This window comes from Alexandromys fortis, unplaced genomic scaffold (genome assembly GCF_014885135.2).
Source record: "Alexandromys fortis isolate MF-2015 unplaced genomic scaffold, M_Fortis_MF-2015_v1.1 scaffold_190, whole genome shotgun sequence".
Lineage (NCBI taxonomy): Eukaryota > Metazoa > Chordata > Mammalia > Rodentia > Cricetidae > Alexandromys > Alexandromys fortis.
Genome location: NW_026068059.1, coordinates 3,013,637 through 3,031,332, shown reverse-complemented (window position 1 = coordinate 3,031,332; position 17,696 = coordinate 3,013,637). Strand labels below are relative to the sequence as shown.

The following is a 17,696-nucleotide window of genomic DNA, read 5'->3' as shown; positions in this document are numbered from 1 at the left end:
ATACACAACTGTTCTTCCTCACTGTATAAAATGCAGAGTAATAAATACACAAATATAATAACCATAATAAGGAGACAACCAAGTATTAAAGCACACAAATATACTATACCATAACAAGGAGTCAATTCTTGGAGAAGGAACCCTCACCATTGAAAACCCAAGAATGGGTAGAAATTCAGTTACATAATTGGAAGGGGAAGGGAGACTTTCACTCAGGGAAAAACAAGTGCAAATCCTCTGAAGTAAAAGCAGCTACTGTCTGTTAGGGAAACTGAAATTTGTGGCTGAGATGCAGAAAATGAGGTAGAAGGCTCAAGATACGACTTGTTGTAGGCAGGGCCCAGATGTTGGAGTTCTGTTTGGGACCTGTCAATGTCTGAGTATTTATTTTCACACGGTGGTGACTTGGTCAGATCTGGTTTCCTTAAAGATGTCTTCACTGAGCTCTGTGGAGGAAGCCTTGTTGAGAGCACAGTCGGACATACTGAGTGAGTGTGGAAATCCGGGATGGCTATCCTTCACAGGCTAGAATGAGAGCGAAGATAAATGAAATATGCGTGATCGTGTGTTTAAAAAAGTATTCAGGGCTGGGTGTGTGGCTGTTCGTAAAGCTTGTCTAACAAGCAGAAATCCTCGATTGAATCCCCAGCACCAGATAAATATGGTGAGCTGGCAAAATCTATAATCTCACCATGCGGTGGTAGAACAGACGGATCCAAAGGTTAAGGTCATTGGGCAAACGCATAGGCCTGCGCGCCTTTAACACCGCTAGGATTTGCAAACACAGGAGAATTCTGTGAGTTCAAGGTCAGCCTGGGTAACGAGGAACAGAGAAGACCAAGAAAACCAAAGACGGAGCTAGGATCCCAATGTAGACTCATCCACCACCCAATCAGCTAACTAAATTACAGACAGGAAGAAGGCACCGAGCCCAATTGAGGCTCAAGCCCAGTACATGGTTGTAGGCGCGGAGTCTGCACAGTAGAGGGCATTCAAGTCTCAAAGCTTCCCGCCTGTGCTCAGCCTAGACAAAACCCCCAACCCCCTTGGCGGGTGACGCTACTTTTTTTCACATCCGGTCGTCCCTCACGCTACCCCTTGAGACACGGAGCCCTCTTCCCTGCCGTTCCCGCCTCTTCCGTGTTTTGGTGCGCACGGGTTCCGTTCGACGCAGCGGCCATTGGCTGTCGGCCGACTCGAAAGCGGCGATTGGCTGTCGCTGGTCGTCTCGCAAACGTCTCCGGGTATATGGTGTAAGGTGGGTGGGGCGCGGGCAGCCCGGCGGCGCTGGCAGGTGAGTAGGGGTTCGCCGGTTCGGTGGCTTGGCGTCCGGGGCGGCTCTCTGGCGTCTGCCGGAGGCCCGGCTTCCTGGAGCGGCTTGGCGAGGCGTCCGAACCGGGCCTCGACCTCCGCTCTCACGGTCGAGGGGTCGCTGCGGCTGGACTCGGTCAGCGCCACGCTTGGCGCCGGGGTTTCCGAGAAGTCCTCCAGGCTGGGCGCTCCGGGACCGTCTCCTTCCTCCCCGGAGTTCTAGCCGTCCGCTGAAGCTTAACCCCGCCTCACCGCCTAGGGGAGCCTTCCCCGGAGGCCTGCCTACCGTGTCCTGATCGCCCTCGTCGGCGCGCTTTGTTTTGGTTATCGTGTTCAGCCGTCAGCTCCTCGTCCCTGAGTCCTTGCTGAGGACCTGGGCCTTTCTTTTGCTAGATTACGGCTCGGAGTTCATTGGTGCCGAGCGACACTATGCACTGTCTTGTTGACGGGATGGTTTCGTACTGTGACTACCGATGAAATGTAAGAAACGTTAGGTATGGTTCCTGCGGGTTGGGTGGGTACCCCCGTGGGTACCTCCCCGGTACCCCCCCCCCCCGCCAGTCAGCTCAGAAACAAGGATGCGATACGTGTAGTTAACCCTTATTGAGCCCTAGTAATGTGTTAGGCTTTCATGGGTTAAGTAATTTAAGGTCAAAACTAAGGAGTTTGGTTCCATTTTCCTTCTCCATTTGTCTGAACCTCTCTCCCCACAAACATAACCATATACATTATGTATAGTACGTGGTAGCTTTCTTTGTTTGAGACAGTCTTTGTAGCTCTGGCTGACCTGAAACTCTAAAGAGATCCCGTCTCAAAGGCCAGCACCACCACCCCAAACCCCACCACCGTCTTTAAAGAACATTAGGGTGCATGTGTGTGTGTGTGTGTGTGTGTGTGTGTGTGTATTATGATGGGCACACATATGCTAAGGTGGAGTACAACTTTATGGAGTCGATTCTTTCCACTTCTATATGGGTTCTTGGGGTCAAACTCAGGTTATCAGGCTACTGTAACATGCATCCCCCCCCCACTGAGCCCTCTCTGTTTTGTGTTTTTNTTTTTTTTTTTTTTTTTTTTTTTGAGACACAGTTTTTCTGTGTAGTTTTGGCTGTCCTGGAACTTGCTTTGTTGACCAGGCTGGCCTCAAACTCACTGAGATCTGCCTCTGCCTCCCAAATACTGAGATAAACGGTGTACCGCCACCCCAAGGCTTCACTGAGCTGTCTCCTGTTCTGCAGATCAGCCTTGGTTTTTCAAGACAAGGTTTCTCTGTAGCTTTGGTTCCTGTCCTGGAACTAGCTCTTGTAGACCAGGCTGGCCTCGAACTCACAACGATCTGCCTGCCTCTGCCTTGCGAGTGTTGAGATTAAAAGCAAAGGCCAGCTGGAATCTTCATTTTAATATTAAAGGAGTGATGGGGTCAAGCATTGGGCAGGCAAAGCAAAGTCAGTTTGTATGGCATCCAAAGTCTGGCAAGAGATACAATGACCTACTCTAGTAAGGAGTGGAAAGCTTCTGGGTCCATGTGGGCTGTATGGAGTAAAACTATGAGCTTCGGGCTCAGCCTAACCTGACCTACCATCATTACGTGGCCTTGGATAAATCAGTTCATCTTTGTCAGCTTCAGGTTTTCCATTAGGTTTAATAGTGCCTACCTCATAGGGTAGTGTCAACAATTACATGATGCAAATAAAATGCTTAATATGAGACTGGAGAGGAAGTCAGTAAAGTGCTTGCTTCACAAACATCAGGAGGCCCTGGGTTTGATCTCCAGAGCCCACGTTTTAAAAAGTTCAGTAGCTGGTAGTGGTGGCGCAGGCATTTAATCCCAGTATTTAGGAGACAGAGGCAGGCGAATCAGGGTCAGCCTCATCTACATGGTGAGTTTCTGGACAGCCCGAGGCACGAGATATAGAGAGACCCTATCCTGTAAAAAGGTCAGTGAGTCCCTGTAATCCTGCCTCTGGGAAATGGACACAGTAGGATCCTTGGAGCTCACTGGTCAGCCAGTCTATCCTACTTGGTGAGCTCCAGGCCCTCAACAGCAAACAAACAAAACCCTCAGAGGTTTGATTCCTGAGGAACCATGCAGGTTGCCCCTCTACACACATACTGCTTATTATGGCAGGGTCTAGTGAGATAAACCTGTAATCCCAGCTACTTGAGAGTCTGATTCAGAAGGATTGCAGCACTTTAGGCTACAGATGAGTTTAAGGCGAGCCTGGTCCACTTAGGGAAAACCCTGTCCCAAAATACCATGTGTAAGGTTCTAGATTCAATCTTCAGTATCAAATACTCAAAACAACATTAAAATAGTGTTTTTTTTTAAACTTATTTACTCTTATTTCCTACACAATATCCTACTTGCATGTATGTGTGGATCTCTTGGAACTGGAGTTTCAGACACCTGTGACCAGCCATGAGGATGCTGGGAATTGAACCCTTGGGTCTTCTGGAAGAGCAGCCAATATTCTTAACCACTGAGCCATCTCTCCAGGCCCTCAAGATTTATTTTTAATAATTTAATGTGTTTTGTGTTTTACCTACACAGATGCCTGCATCACATGCCAGCAATGCCATAGAAGGACAAAAGAGAGTGTTGCAGCACCTGGAACTAGAATTACAGATGTTGTGAGCAGCCACATGGGTGCTAGGAATCTATCCCAGGTCCTCTGGAAGAGAGTCAGGGCTCTTAACCGCTGAGCCATCTCAAGCCCTACCAAAATACAAAATAGTATTGTATTTAGGGCTGGAGTGATAGCTCAGTGGTTAAGAGCACTGATTGTTCTTCCAGAGGTCCTGAGTTCAGTTTCAAGCAACCACATCAAGTGGCTCATAGCTCTCTCCAATGGGATCTTATGCCCTCTTCTGGATTAAAGGTGTACATGCAGATAGCACACTCATACATAAAATAAATAAAGTGTTTAAAAAAATAAATAGTATTGTATTTGACGTATAGTAAGTGTGAAATTCAGAACAAAAAGTTTTGTTATTCCTATTTCTAGCAAAACCAGACAGCTCGTAGGTGATAGGCCTCTCTTTGAAACTGAGTATTGCTTATCTCCCATGGGTATATGCTCTGAAGCTATTTATGAAAATGTTAAAATGTTTAGCTTAGTGTTTGTCATGTGCTCAGTATTGTCTCTTCCCAGGAAAGCAGACAGCCTCCAGGGCTTGAGAAACTGCTGGTCCCTCCTTACTGAGAAGAGCACAGGATACTGAAGAATACCGCTGACTCTCAGCAGGCTGCCATTTGCCTCCAGCAGCACCGGACTACAATCTTACAGCTCTGGATTTCTTCTCCTTGCTCTAAGATAAAGGCCATGTCACCTCCTGGAAAAGGTCCCCGGAAAGAGAACCTGGGGCTCCAGTGTGAATGGGGGTCCTGCTCCTTTGTATGTTCGGCCATGGAGGAGTTCTTCAAGCATGTCACTCAGCACCTGCAGGAACACGTGCATGGCTCCAAGGAGGAGGAAGAAGAGGACCCACTTGGTAAGGGAACAGGAAAGAGCTCAGTGCAGGTGGGAAGTCAGACTCCTAGAGAAAGAGGGCGGCTCGGGAAACAGTGCTTTAGATTCGTTCATAAAAACATTATGAAGTCGCCATATCTTGAGAATTCAGTCAGTGAAAATGTAAAGGATGATCACCATTAGAAGCAATTTGTCATGGGGGGACACATGCATATCAAATATGGAGAGCATAGGGCATCTTGTAGGAGTCAATTGTTTTCTTCCACTGTCATAGGTCCATGTCAGCAGGCTTGACACTTGCTCCTTTACCTGCTAAACTATCTTTTTTTTTTTGTTGTTGTTGTTGTTAGTGGAAAGCTGTTTTTTTTTTGTTTGTTTGTTTGTTTTTTGAGACAAGGTTTCTCTATGTAGTTTTGGAGCCTATCCTGGAACTTGCTCTGTAGACTAGGCTGGCCTCGAACTCACAGAGATCATTTACCTGCCTCTGCCTCCTAATTGCTGAAATTAAAGGCATGTGCTACCATTGCCTGACCTGCTGAACCTTACCTTGCTGGACCTCTTCCCTTAAACTTTTTTTTGGGGGGGAGAGGAAACACATTTATTTGTTTATTTTGTGTATGTATGTAATATGTGAACACACCATAGCATATGTTTAGAGGTCAGAGGACAACTTGTGAGAGTCTATCCTTTTCTTCTACTATGTGGGTTCTGAGGATCAAACTCAGATTAGTAGGCTTGGCAGTAAGTGCCTTTACCTGGTGAACCATCTTTCTTTGTTGAGGCAGGGATTCTCTGTATAATAGCCCTGGCTATCTTAGAACTAGCTCTTGTAGACCAGGCTGGCCTCAAATTCACAGAGATCCGTCTGCCTCTGCCTCCCGAGTGCACTCTCAATTTTTTTAAGACAGTGACTCTGTGTATTCTTTGCTGGCATGAAATTCACTATGTAGACCATGATCTTAGTGTTGAACTTAAAGGTGTCCGGCCACCTGTGCTTCCCAAGTACTGGGATTAAAGGTGTGTGTCACCATGTCCAACCTCCCCTTCCTTTTTTTTTTTTTTGTTATTATTTTTGTCTTGGACCTTATTCTGTAGATCACGCTAGCCTCTAATTCATATTCATAGAGATTTGCCTGCCTCTGCCTCCCAAGTGCTGGGATTAAAGACATAAACCACCACCGTCCACCTTTCCTTTTTATTAACTTAATTATTTGTAATATTTATTTTGTTTTATCTGTCTAAATTTTTTTAATTTTTATTTTAAAACTTACTTAATTTATTAAATATACAGTGGTCTGCCTGCATGCATGCCTGCAGGCCAGAAGAGAGCACCAGATCTCATTACAGATGGTTGTGAACCACCATGTGGTTGCTGGGAATTGAACTCAGGATCTTTGGAAGAGCTGGCAGTGCTCTTAACCACTGCCCCTCCAGCCCTTGTGTCTAAATGTTTTACCTTCATATATGTATGTATACCATGAGTATGCCTAGTGCCTACAGAGATCAGATGAGGATGTTGAATTCCTTTGAACTAGAGTTACAGTTGTAAGCCAACATATGAGAACCAAAATCAGGTCCTCTGCAAACGCAACAAGTACCCTTAACACTCGAGCCATCCTCTGCCCCTGTTCACTTCTGAGACAGATCTCAGTAATTCAGTCTAGCTTCATACCACCAAAGTCCTCCCAAATGCTGGGATTTCTAGCATGAGCTATCACACAGGTTTTGGAGCAATTTATACCATAACTGCACATCACAAACTAAGAGAATAATTGAACAGCTTTATTCAGTGTACTCAGTCAGAATGCTTCTCTCATTCTGTTTGCTCTTTTTCCCTTTCTTTGATAGAGTCTCAACTAGCCCTGATTGACCTTAAACTTGTTATGTAGCTAAGGCTGAACTTGAAGTCCTGATCTTTCTGAGATTCTGGGATCATCATAGTTATATACCAAACCTGTTTCCAAAGTCAAATAATACACAAAAGAGAAATTAAGGGCTGGTTTTACTTTCTGAGTTTCAGCTTTTCAAAATAAGCAGATTCCTGTCAAGCATTGAGAATGTGGTGCTTAGTTAGAGATGCTGGAGAGATAGGAAGAAAGTTGAGATAATGGGCCTTGAAGTAAAAAGATTAGAAGGGAAAGGAGAACTGGAAAACCAGTGTTGGGAGGCCCAATCTTCCTTGGACTATGAGAAACTGAGCAGAGGCTGTACATTTGCTACGGGATCCTAACTTGTTCTTCCTGGGTCTCTGACTCCCCTGGGTCTTGTACACGCTTTTAACCTCAGCCTAGACTACACCTCTCTTTTACATTCACTTTTAATGCAGGGACTCTCTAACATCAGTCTGCATTGTCACTTCTGTTTCACACTTGGTTTGTGGCAGGGTCTTACTCTCTAGCCCTGGTTGGCATGGAAATCATGACAGTTCACCAGCCAACCCCTCTTGAGCACTGGCCTTATAGATCAGAGCCAGCATGCCTAGCCCTGTAATCCTTGTCTGCTGCCACATACCTTACCCCATATCCTTTGCTGTTAGTTGTAGTTTTGTAGGTGTGTTTACTAAATCTCCGACTGAAAGCCTTGTGAGGACAAGGACTGGGACTCCATACCTGATTCAGTTGAAAGTCACTGAACACTGTTACATACTGAATGAACTGGTAATTTGGTCAGAGTCCTGCTTAATGTCTCAGATGGAAAGTGATTGAGCCTTGGAAAGCATCAGACCGTTCCTTCTAAACCCCTTTTTGCAGAAGAAGAATTCTCCTGCTTGTGGCAGGAGTGTGGCTTTTGCTCTCTGGACAATTCTGCTGACCTCATTCGCCATGTCTACTTCCACTGCTATCACACCAAGCTGAAACAGTGGGGGCTGCAAGCCTTGCAAAGCCAAGCTGACCTCAGCCCCTGCATCCTGGACTTCCAGAGCCGGAACGTCATCCCTGACATCCCTGACCATTTCCTGTGTCTATGGGAACATTGCGAGGTCAGCAGACAGTGCTAGAAATAGGGGTGGAAGGAAGCTGGGGATCTGAACTCAAGAGCTTTCCGGGGTGCCTCATATTTCAGAGACTCCTACTAGCATCTCCCCTCTATTCTTGTGTAACACCTTTATCTTAAAACTTTCCCGTTCCCAGACGGTGATTAGGGAGAGAGCTAAAAGCCCCCTTTTGACATGGGTGAGAGTCCCTCTAACCACTGTGAGTCCTCACCCCAAGTTGCCCTGGCACAGAGTACCTTCGACAATCCCGAGTGGTTCTATCGGCACGTGGATGCGCACAGCCTGTGCTGTGAATACCAAGCTGTCAGCAAGGACAACCATGTGGTGCTGTGTGGCTGGAAAGGTAGGGCCACCCATCTTCTCTGACCTCTGCTTTAAACTCTGGAGGTGTTAAGGGTCTAGAGGAGCCAGGGATGGGACCATCCTACAAGACAAAGGCTGCTGGCTGATGAAACTTGGGGGTACCAGAGCCAAGTTGGGGAAGGGGATTGAGGGATAGAACATGATCAAATCTTCCTTCCCAGACTGTACCTGTACCTTCAAAGACCGCTGCAAACTTCGAGAACACCTCCGCAGCCATACCCAGGAGAAGGTGGTGGCCTGTCCCACCTGTGGGGGCATGTTTGCCAACAACACCAAGTTCTTAGATCACATCCGTCGCCAGACCTCGCTGGATCGTAAGCAACTGGAGCTCGTGGGCTATCTTACTTAAAGACGAGAGTATATTCCCAGGGGAGGTGCTGCTGGGAGATCTGTGCCCTGGCCCTCTTCTCCTTTTGGGACCAGACACCTCCTAGACCTCTCTTAGACATTGGTTAGCACTTAGGTTTGTTATCTCAGGAATCCTCACAACAGCCCCATGAGGTAGGCTTCTTATTCCCCTTTTTACAGATGAGGAAACTGAGGCTCAGAGAGGTTAAATCACTTACCTGAGATCATACAGCTAGTAAGTGGTAAAGCTGGGCTTCTAACTCAGGTCTGGATTCCAAATCCCACCCGTAGCTTCCCTTTGACCCTTGGGTGGCTCCCTTCTGTCTGGGATGGCTCCCCCTCCTCTGCCCCTCACTGTTCTCATCAGTCGTCCTTTGTTTTGTCCGCTCCACCCCAGAGCAGCGTTTCCAGTGCTCTCACTGTTCTAAGAGGTTTGCCACAGAGAGGCTGTTGCGTGACCACATGCGGAATCATGGTGAGTGGCCTGCACCCAAGCCTCCCTGCCCTTCCTTTGAGGTCCTGAGTCCACAGGTCATAGCTTCTTCTCTGCTCCTCAGTGAATCACTATAAATGCCCTTTGTGTGACATGACCTGCCCATTGCCTTCCTCCCTCCGAAATCACATGCGCTTTCGACACAGTGACGACCGGCCCTTTAAATGTGATTGTTGTGACTACAGGTGAGGTGACCTGGGGGTCAAAATCCAGGGCTCAGGTTTCAGGGTTCTCTCTGCTCTTCAACCCTCTCCTGATTTCTCCTGGCAGTTGCAAGAATTTGATTGACCTCCGGAAGCACCTGGATACCCACAGCAAGGAGTCAGCCTACAGGTGTGAGTTCGAGAACTGCAGCTTCAGTGCTCGCTCTCTCAGCTCCATCAAGTCCCATCACCGCAAAGTTCATGAAGTAAGTGCCAGGTGGGGAGGCTTCTCAGGCGTGTGAGTGGAGAGCTGACTTCATTGCCTTTTCTTCCTCATCAGGGAGACTCAGAGCCAAGGTACAAATGTCATGTCTGTGACAAATGCTTCACACGTGGCAACAACCTCACTGTGCACCTTCGCAAGAAGCACCAGTTCAAGTGGCCATCGGGACACCCTCGTTTTCGGTATGTATAAATCTTTCCCCACGATACTTTCCTTGTTTTTGTTTATTGCTGTGTGTATTTGGGGGGTGCCGTGCTCCTGTAAATGTTGGGACACAACTTGTGGAATTGTTTCTCTCCTACCTTTGTGTGGGTTCCAAATGCTGAACTCAGTTCATCAGGCATGCATGGCAAGTATTTACACCCTGAGTCATACGACAGACTCTGTCTGTCTTGATAGGGTCTCTTTATGTAGCTCTGACTGTCCTGGAACTCCTCTGTTCATAGCTAGACTATGCTAGCTTTGAACTCGTGGATATCCGCCTACTTCTGCCTCCTGGGTGCTGGGATTAAAGGTGTGTGCCCAACACCGCCCAACAATGACAGACTTTTAACAACTTTGAATTTTATGGTATTTTGATGCCTACCGTCTATGTTTAGGCTCAACCTTAACAATAATGGGAGAGCAAAGATTATTTTGGGGGGTTTTATTATTATTTTATTTTATTTTGTCCCTGTCCTGGAACTCCCTTTGTACATCAGGTTGGCCTTGTACTCCCTGAGATCCTCCTGCCTCTGCCTCCTGGTGCTGAGATTAAAGGTGTGCGCCACCACACTTAGCTCTTGTTTGTTTTTGAGACCAGATCTCCATATAGCCCTGACTGGCCTAAAGCTTGCTGTGGAGACCAGGGTAGCCTTGAACTCACAGAGATCCACCTATCTCTGCTTCTAGTGAGATTACAGGTGTGTGCCACCATTCAAGACTGATTTTTCTTTTCTTTCGTTCTCTTTTCTTTCTTTTTTTTTTTTTTTTTTTGAGATAAGGTTTCTCTGTTACAGACCTAGCTGTCCTGGAACTAGCTCTTGTACACCAGGCTGGCCTTGAACTCGCAGATACCCACCTGCCTCTGCCTCCGAGGCTCGGATTAAATGTGTGTGCCACCACCGCCCAGCAAGGCTGTGGGTTTTCTAATGAAAGCTTGGTTTCAGATTCAACAAGTAATGCCAGAAGTCCTGCAGCCAGAGCAAGAATTAAAGGCTAAGGGTCCTGCCTGTGAGCTTCATGGCCTCATAAACTTTGACACTCTACCTACTACAGAGTCAGTCAGTCTCTACTGGGTTGGGCTTCTGCACTAAGTTTCTCATTTTGAGTCCTCTCCTCTGACCCTTTTCTTAATCTTCAGTTCTGTCCCATGGAATCCTGAGACTTCTTCCAGCTAGTGTATCTGTATCGTCACCCTCTGTCTCCAGGCCATTTCCTCATCCTCTGCTGCTCTGCTGCCTTCTTCTCCAGGTACAAGGAGCATGAAGATGGCTACATGCGACTGCAGCTGGTTCGCTATGAGAGTGTGGAGCTCACACAGCAGCTCCTCCAGCAGCTCCAAGAAGGATCAGATCCGGGAGTGGCACTGAATGAAAGCAGCCTGCAGGGCATTGTTCTAGAAACAGTACTGGGGGGGGCAGGACCTGTGGAAGAGATGGAAGAGGAAGATAGGGCTGAGGGGACAGCCATCTCAGCTTCTCAGGACAACTCCAGTTCTGCTGTCCATATGGATGGTCAGACAGACAGCCAAGGCCAGCGAGAAATTGTCTACTATGTGCTGTCTGAAGCCCCAGGAGAGCCCCCTCCAGTCTCTGAGCTACCCTCGAGAGAGATGGAAAAGCTTCAAGGAGTACCTGAGAAGCCGGAGGTCCAGATGGTGTGAGGCTGCTGAGCCTGACCTTCTTTAGACCTTGGAGTTTGAGCCAGCCAGCATTGCCCCTGGTGGGCAGCCTTTGTTTTTGGATGCCTTTAGAAGTGGTGCTGAGAATAGTATGTTCCAGTCTGACTCAGGCAGCGTCATTCTGTGGACTCTGAGTAATTCCTCCCCTCCCCTCTCCACACTGTTGTTTGTGGGGAACCTGAGGAGTAGGATTCATTGAAGAAATTCTACATGTGTGTTCTCATTAGTCGTGCTAGATGCAGTGAGTAAATGTTTAGTTCACATCGGTTCCTGTCTTTAGGGGTCCATTGGCCCAGGGATGATGAGCGACTGTTCCTTCTGAGAGCCATTTCCTCACTATAAATTACGCCTTGAGAGGCCAGGTGGTGGTGGCGCACACCTTTACTCCCAGAGGCAGGTGGATCTCTGTGAGTTCAAGGCCAGCCTGGTCTGCAGAGTGAGTTCCAGGACAGGTAGATAGGCTCCAAAGCTACAGAAAAACCCTGTCTCGAAACTGCCACCCCCCCTCCCCCAAGAAAAGTTAAGTTACGTGTTGAGAACCAGGTGTCATTTCTCTCAAGGTTTCCTTTTACATTCCAGGAACACTGGTGATTATCTTAAGGGGCAGGATTGGAGACTGTATGTATGACAGTTGTTTTTGGTAATAAAAAACCACTTGGGCTGTTACTTATTTCTCAAATTTGGTGGCAGTTTCCTAGGTAACAGATATAGTTGTCTAGAAGTGGGGCTGAATAACTAGGCTTACCCCTTTAGAGACCAGGGTGGTTTCTTTAACTCTCATGTACCCGTTTGGAGTTTGTCCATTGCTTCCAGAGCTCTACCAGCTTTGTGGTTGGAGGCCCAGTACTTGTCCATGGTATAATGCTAGCAGCATTACAGAATGGATATGAATGGCCCTGGGACTGCACCCTTAGTCCTAGTTAGAACCCTGTGCCTCTAGGGCAGGCTGGGATTCTGGAACTGCAAAGGCTCTGAAGTAGAGGTAGGTTGGGAGGTCACCCAGAGACTGCCAAGTACTCAGGAGCCAGGAGTCAAGCTAGAAAACTGTGTCTACATTTTCCTAGAGAGTGGATCTATTTTCATTGGATTAAAAAAGTTCTTATGAATATTACACATATATGTTCATTTACTTTTATGTGTATGAGTGTTTTGCCTGCATGGATGCAAGTGTATCACAGGTGTGCCCATGGCGGTCAAAAGGTCCTCTGGAACTAAATTACAGACAGCTGGGAACTGCCCTGTGGGTGCTGGGAACTGGATCTGAGTCTTTGCAAGAGCAGTCAGTGCTCTCACCTGCTTAGCCGTCTCTCCAACGCCTTTCATTGGATCCTTAGAGAAGCTGGAAGTCCTCAAAATAAGAATTTGTTTTTTTTTAAGTTGGCTGGACAGGATGGCACATGCCTTTAATCCCAGCACTCAGAAGGCATAGGGAGGAGGGTCTCTGTGTTCAAGGTCAACCTGGTCTACGGAGTGAGTTCCAGGGTAGCCAGGGCTGCACAGAGAAACCCTGTCCTAAAAAACAAACAAAAGGCTGTGTAGCCTGTATGTGAGCAGGTACATGGTCTGCAGTTGTGTGAGCGTGTGTGGGGGCTAGAGATCGGTGTCAGCTGATGTCTGCTTTATTTTTGAGACAGTTTCAGAGTCTCAAATTCCAGTGAGCTCTGGGAATTTGCCTGTCTCTTTCTCTGTGCCAGTACTAGGTTACTGACATGCCAATCCTGTTTATAGTTTTTATGTGAATGCTGGGGACCTGGACTCAGATCCTCATGTAGGGCAAGCATGTACTGATGCTCTTCATTTTCTCCCAGTCCTGAGCACTGGTGGGCACGTGTGCATTCATTCTCTGCTCTTGACTGGATGTGTGTCAAGTTCCTGCTACCCCAACTTCCTGAAATGCTTGGCCTGTAACTTGGAATTATGAGCCAAATAATCCCTTTGTCCCCTAAGGCGTTTTTAGCAGGATGTTTTGTCACAACAACAGAAAATGAAACTAATAGGAACATATATATGCATATATATCCGGAGAAATGGCTCAGTGGTAAAGAACACTGGCTGCTCTTCCAGAGGGTGCAGGTTCAAGTCTGAGCAGCCACACAGGTGTCTCATAACCATCTTACAACTCCAGTTAAAGGTCTGCCTGATACCCTCTTCTGACCCCTCTTCTGACCTCTGAGCACCAAATGTGCATGTGGTGCACAGACAAACATGCAGACAAAACACCCATACACGCAAATTAATAAAGATCAGGGCTGGAGAGATGGCTCAGTGGTTAAGAGCATTGGCTGTTCTGGAGGTCCTGAGTTCAAGTCCCAGAAACCACATGGTAGCTCAACCATCTGTAATGAGATGTGGCACCCTCTTCTGGCCTGCAGGTGTACATGCATGCAAAACACTAAATAGATAGTCTTTAAAAAAAATTAATGCCAGGGGGTGGTGCATGCCTTCCAGCACTGGGGAGGCAGAGGCAGGCAGATCTCTGTGAGTTCAAGGCCAGCTTGGTCTATAAGAGCTAATTCCAGGACAGCCAGGGCTGTTACACAGAGAAGCCCTGTCTCAAGAACAAAACAAACAAAATATTGTATATTAGTCTTTGTTGCTATGACAAACAACCCACAAGGTATACAAGGCAAAAAGGATTTATTTTTGCTCATTTTTTAGAGGTTTCAGGCCATGTCCGCTGGCTCAGCTGTTTTCTGGGCCTGTGGTGGAGGGGAACAGGAGAACAGGGACAAGATACTCTCTTTAAAAGCAAGACCTTGTCTCTGAAGATTGTCGTGTCAGAGTTTAAGAAAGGTAACATCAGGCACCCCTTCATGGCCACCACTTCCCTGCCTGTTAGGGAGCCAAGAAAGAGAAGATTAACTTTGTTGCTGGAAGGGAGGAAGGAAGCCTCCTTTTTAGCCGCCCCCACTTTCTGTTCTGAGTAGCACCTCCCCAAGTAGCCAGCAGAGGGTGCTCTCCTTTTTTTTTTTTTTAGTTTTTCGAGACAGGGTTTCTCTGTGGCTTTGGAGCCTGTCCTGGAACTAGCTCTTGTAGACCAGGCTGGTACTCACAGACATCCGCCTGCCTCTGCCTCCCGAGTGCTGGGATTAAAGGCGTGTGCCACCATCGCCCGGCAAGGGTGCCCTCCTTGACAAGTTTAAAAGTCTTGAGCTGAACCAGTCGGTGGGCAAGAGCAGACGCAGAGGACAAAGAATCTGGGTAGTGGAGACAGAGCTGGACCGGTTCCCGAGTCTCCAGGTTAAGTCCTTTCTGGATCCTGCTGGACCCCACCACTCTCTACCATCTTACCAACCGCTCTCACAAATCCTTGTCCAGAGCAATGTTTTGGTTAGAATAACGTCTAGCCCTAAGCTGAGATGAGAATTATCAACTCTTGCTCTGGAAGCAAACTGCTTGATTGGGGGTGTGGTGGGTGTAGAGAGGATAAATAAATAAATAAATAAATAAATCCTAGGGAATAGGCAGATATGTATCTGGGGAAGTGGGGAGGATCCATTCTGATAGGGAAACTCTTGGTATATGGCTTTATTCTAAGGGTGGTGAGGTCTACACTAAGCAAAGACCCACTCTAGACATTAATTCAGAAACCCTGGGAATGGAACCCTGGACTCAGTCTTATACCCTCTGGAGGATTTGAGGTGTACACTAAAGTCCATCGACCACTGTTAGTAAGTTACAAGGTCTATCTAGGAGTTTATTTTCTGGGAGGGTCTTCCAAATGGGGAAGACTTACAGTAGTGGATCTCCGCCAAGTTAGAAAGGTTTATATCCTAGAATGAAAGCATAATAGGGGAAGGTGGATTGTCTCTGAGAAGAGGGAGGAGTTGGTATAGGGTTTGTATAGCAGTCACAAAGCCTTGGGTTTGACCCCAGCACTCCCATGAAACGGGGTGTAGGAGTCCATCACTGTAATACCAGCGTTGAGGTGGTGGTGGTGGGAAGATTATAGTTTCAAGGTTATCCTTGACTATGTAGCAAGTCTGAGGTTAGCCTGGGCTACATGACTACATGAAACCCTGTCTAAGAATAAATAAAAATAAAATGGGAATGGCATGGCTGTATTCATCTGTAAATCTAAGATCTGGGAGGCTTAGGCAGGGTCACAACTTCAAGTCAAGCTTGGGGTGCACAGTGAGACCCTGTCTAAGAAAACTAAAGACAGGAAAGTGATACTTGGACATAAATTTGACATGGTAGAAACAATGGGGTCCCTAAGCCCTGGATCTGAAGCTGGGTTCATCATCAGGCTGGATGTGTCCCCTCACAGTGGAACCTCATGTTTCTGAGTCTTGGTTTTCCTGTCTGCAGTGCTGAAAGATGATTCTAACACCAGAAGGAGGTGCAAAGATCTAGTTACATTCTAAAGAAAGTTTTTTTGTTAGCAGATCAGTGGTGGCACTCGCCTTTAATCCCAACACTTGAGAGGCAGGGGCAGGCAGATCTCAAGTTCAAAGCCAGCCTTGTCTACAAGAGCTAGTTTCAGGAAAGGCTCCAAAGCTACAGAGAAACCCTGTCTCAAAAAAAAAGGGGGGGGGGGCTGGAGAGATGGCTCAGAGGTTAAGAGCACTGACTGCTCTTCCAAAGGTCCTGAGTTCAATTCTCAGCAACCACTTGATGGTTCACAATCATCTGTAATGAGATCTGGCGCCCTCTTCTGGTGTGTGGGAAGCAGAATGTTGAACACATAATAAATAAATTTTAGAAAAAAGAAAAGGAAATTTGAATTTTTTTGTTTTTATTTTGTTTTAGATGTTGTCTATGTGTGTATGTGCATGTATGTGTACGTGTACACTAACTACAGCATACATATGGAGATCAGGGAACAATCTGAATTTGTGGGAGTCAGTTCTTTCATTTGTGTTCTGGAGTTCAAACGCAGGTGTCAGGCTTGGTGGCAAGTGCCTTTACCACCTGAGCCATCTTGCCAACCCTGCTTTTGACTACGGCTGGCTTCAAATTCACTGTGAAGTAAGGGTGACCTTGAACTCCTGATCCTCCTGCTTCTACCTCCCTAATGCTGGGATCCCGCGTGTCTCAGCTCAGAAATGGCTATTGGTTGGGTACATTTTTCTACATACAAAGTCTAGGAACATGGGGAGAAAGGCAAACTAGTATAATAGTTTTTCTCTGTACCTGTTCATAACACATATGCAATATGTGTGGCTTCTCTTTTGCCAAGAAGTAGGGGGTTATTCTGGGGAAAGTAAATGATCCTGAACTATGGACAGCTTGACCTGAAGGATAAAAAGATATGGTCTAGGGGCTGGAGAGATGGCTCAGAGGTTAAGAACACTGACTGCTATTCCAGAGGTCCTGAGTTCAATTCCCAGTAACCACATGGTGGCTCACAACCATCTGTGATGAGGTCTGTACCCTCTTCTGGCCTGCAGGCATACATGGAGGCAGAACACTGTGTATATAATAAATAAAATATTAAAAAAGAAATACAAATGATAGTCTATTATTGAAAATCAAAAGGCTGTCCTTGAACTTGGGATCTTCCGCAGCATCTTAGTGCCAGGACTACAGATGCGTGACTCCCTGCCTAACCAGCTATGCTGTGTTTGTGATCCTGATGAAGTTTACAGATGGAGAATCTACTTAAGAGGAAAAGCCAGTGGGGTTGGGGTGGTGGCGGTGGAGAGAGGATGGTCAACAGGTACAGGATGCAATAGTGAAAGACATAACTTTTTTGTGTGTGTTGTTAGGGATTGAACTACTGAATGGTGCCCTCCGCCCAGGGGAATGTTATTTCTGATGCATTATAACTCAGTAGACTAACTTTGGGTGACAGTAATTAGATATTTCAAAAAAGCTAGTAGATTGAATATGCCCAACAAAAAGAAATGATAAATAAATGAGGAGACAATATATGCCATTACTCTGGTGCGGTGGTTTCAGTGAGAACAACCCTCATAGGCTAATATGTTTGAATGCTTAGTCACCAGTGAGTGGCATTATTTAAGAAGGAGACTGGGAGGTGTGGCCTTGTTGGAGTGGGTGTGGAGATGTCAAAAAGCTCACACTGAGCCCAGTGTCTTCTCTCTCTCTCTCTCTCTCTCTCTCGGTCTGTCTCTCTCTGTCTCTCTGTCTCTGTCTCTGTCTCCTGAGGATCAGGATGTCTTTCTTGGCTACTTCTCCAGCACCACACCTGCCTGCCCCTGTGCTCTCTGCCATGATGATAATGGACTAAGCCTCTGAAACTGTAAGCAAGCCCCAGTTAAATACTTTATTTTCTAAGAGTTGCCTTATTCACAGTGTCTCTTGTAAGATCATTATACATTATACAAGTGTGTGGGAATAGTGGGCCAGTGAGATGGCACCATGGGTAAAAGGGCTTGCTGTGACCTGCGTATCTGCTCTGATCCTTGGAACTCACCATGGAGAAAAGTTACTCCTAAAAGT

General features: G+C 46.7%; 1 protein-coding gene across 4 annotated transcripts; it reads left to right on the top strand.

The window, feature by feature from the left end:
• The first annotated feature begins 1,166 nt into the window (after positions 1 to 1,166).
• On the top strand, positions 1,167 to 12,399 carry Hinfp (histone H4 transcription factor). Of its 4 annotated transcripts, none has more exons than XM_050120106.1 (10): positions 1,167 to 1,294; positions 4,464 to 4,803; positions 7,532 to 7,761; positions 8,008 to 8,119; positions 8,301 to 8,453; positions 8,885 to 8,962; positions 9,045 to 9,165; positions 9,251 to 9,389; positions 9,464 to 9,588; positions 10,859 to 12,399. In XM_050120106.1, exons 2-10 carry the CDS (start codon positions 4,635 to 4,637, stop codon positions 11,268 to 11,270), a joined length of 1,539 nt encoding a protein of 512 aa, XP_049976063.1. In that variant the 5' UTR covers positions 1,167 to 1,294; positions 4,464 to 4,634; the 3' UTR covers positions 11,271 to 12,399. The 4 variants fall into 4 exon arrangements, with proteins under 4 accessions (XP_049976063.1, XP_049976064.1, XP_049976066.1 ...); XM_050120107.1 differs by lacking the exon at positions 1,167 to 1,294 and adding an exon at positions 1,304 to 1,791; XM_050120109.1 differs by lacking the exon at positions 1,167 to 1,294 and having other exon boundaries at positions 2,393 to 4,803.
• The last annotated feature ends 5,297 nt before the right edge of the window (positions 12,400 to 17,696 follow it).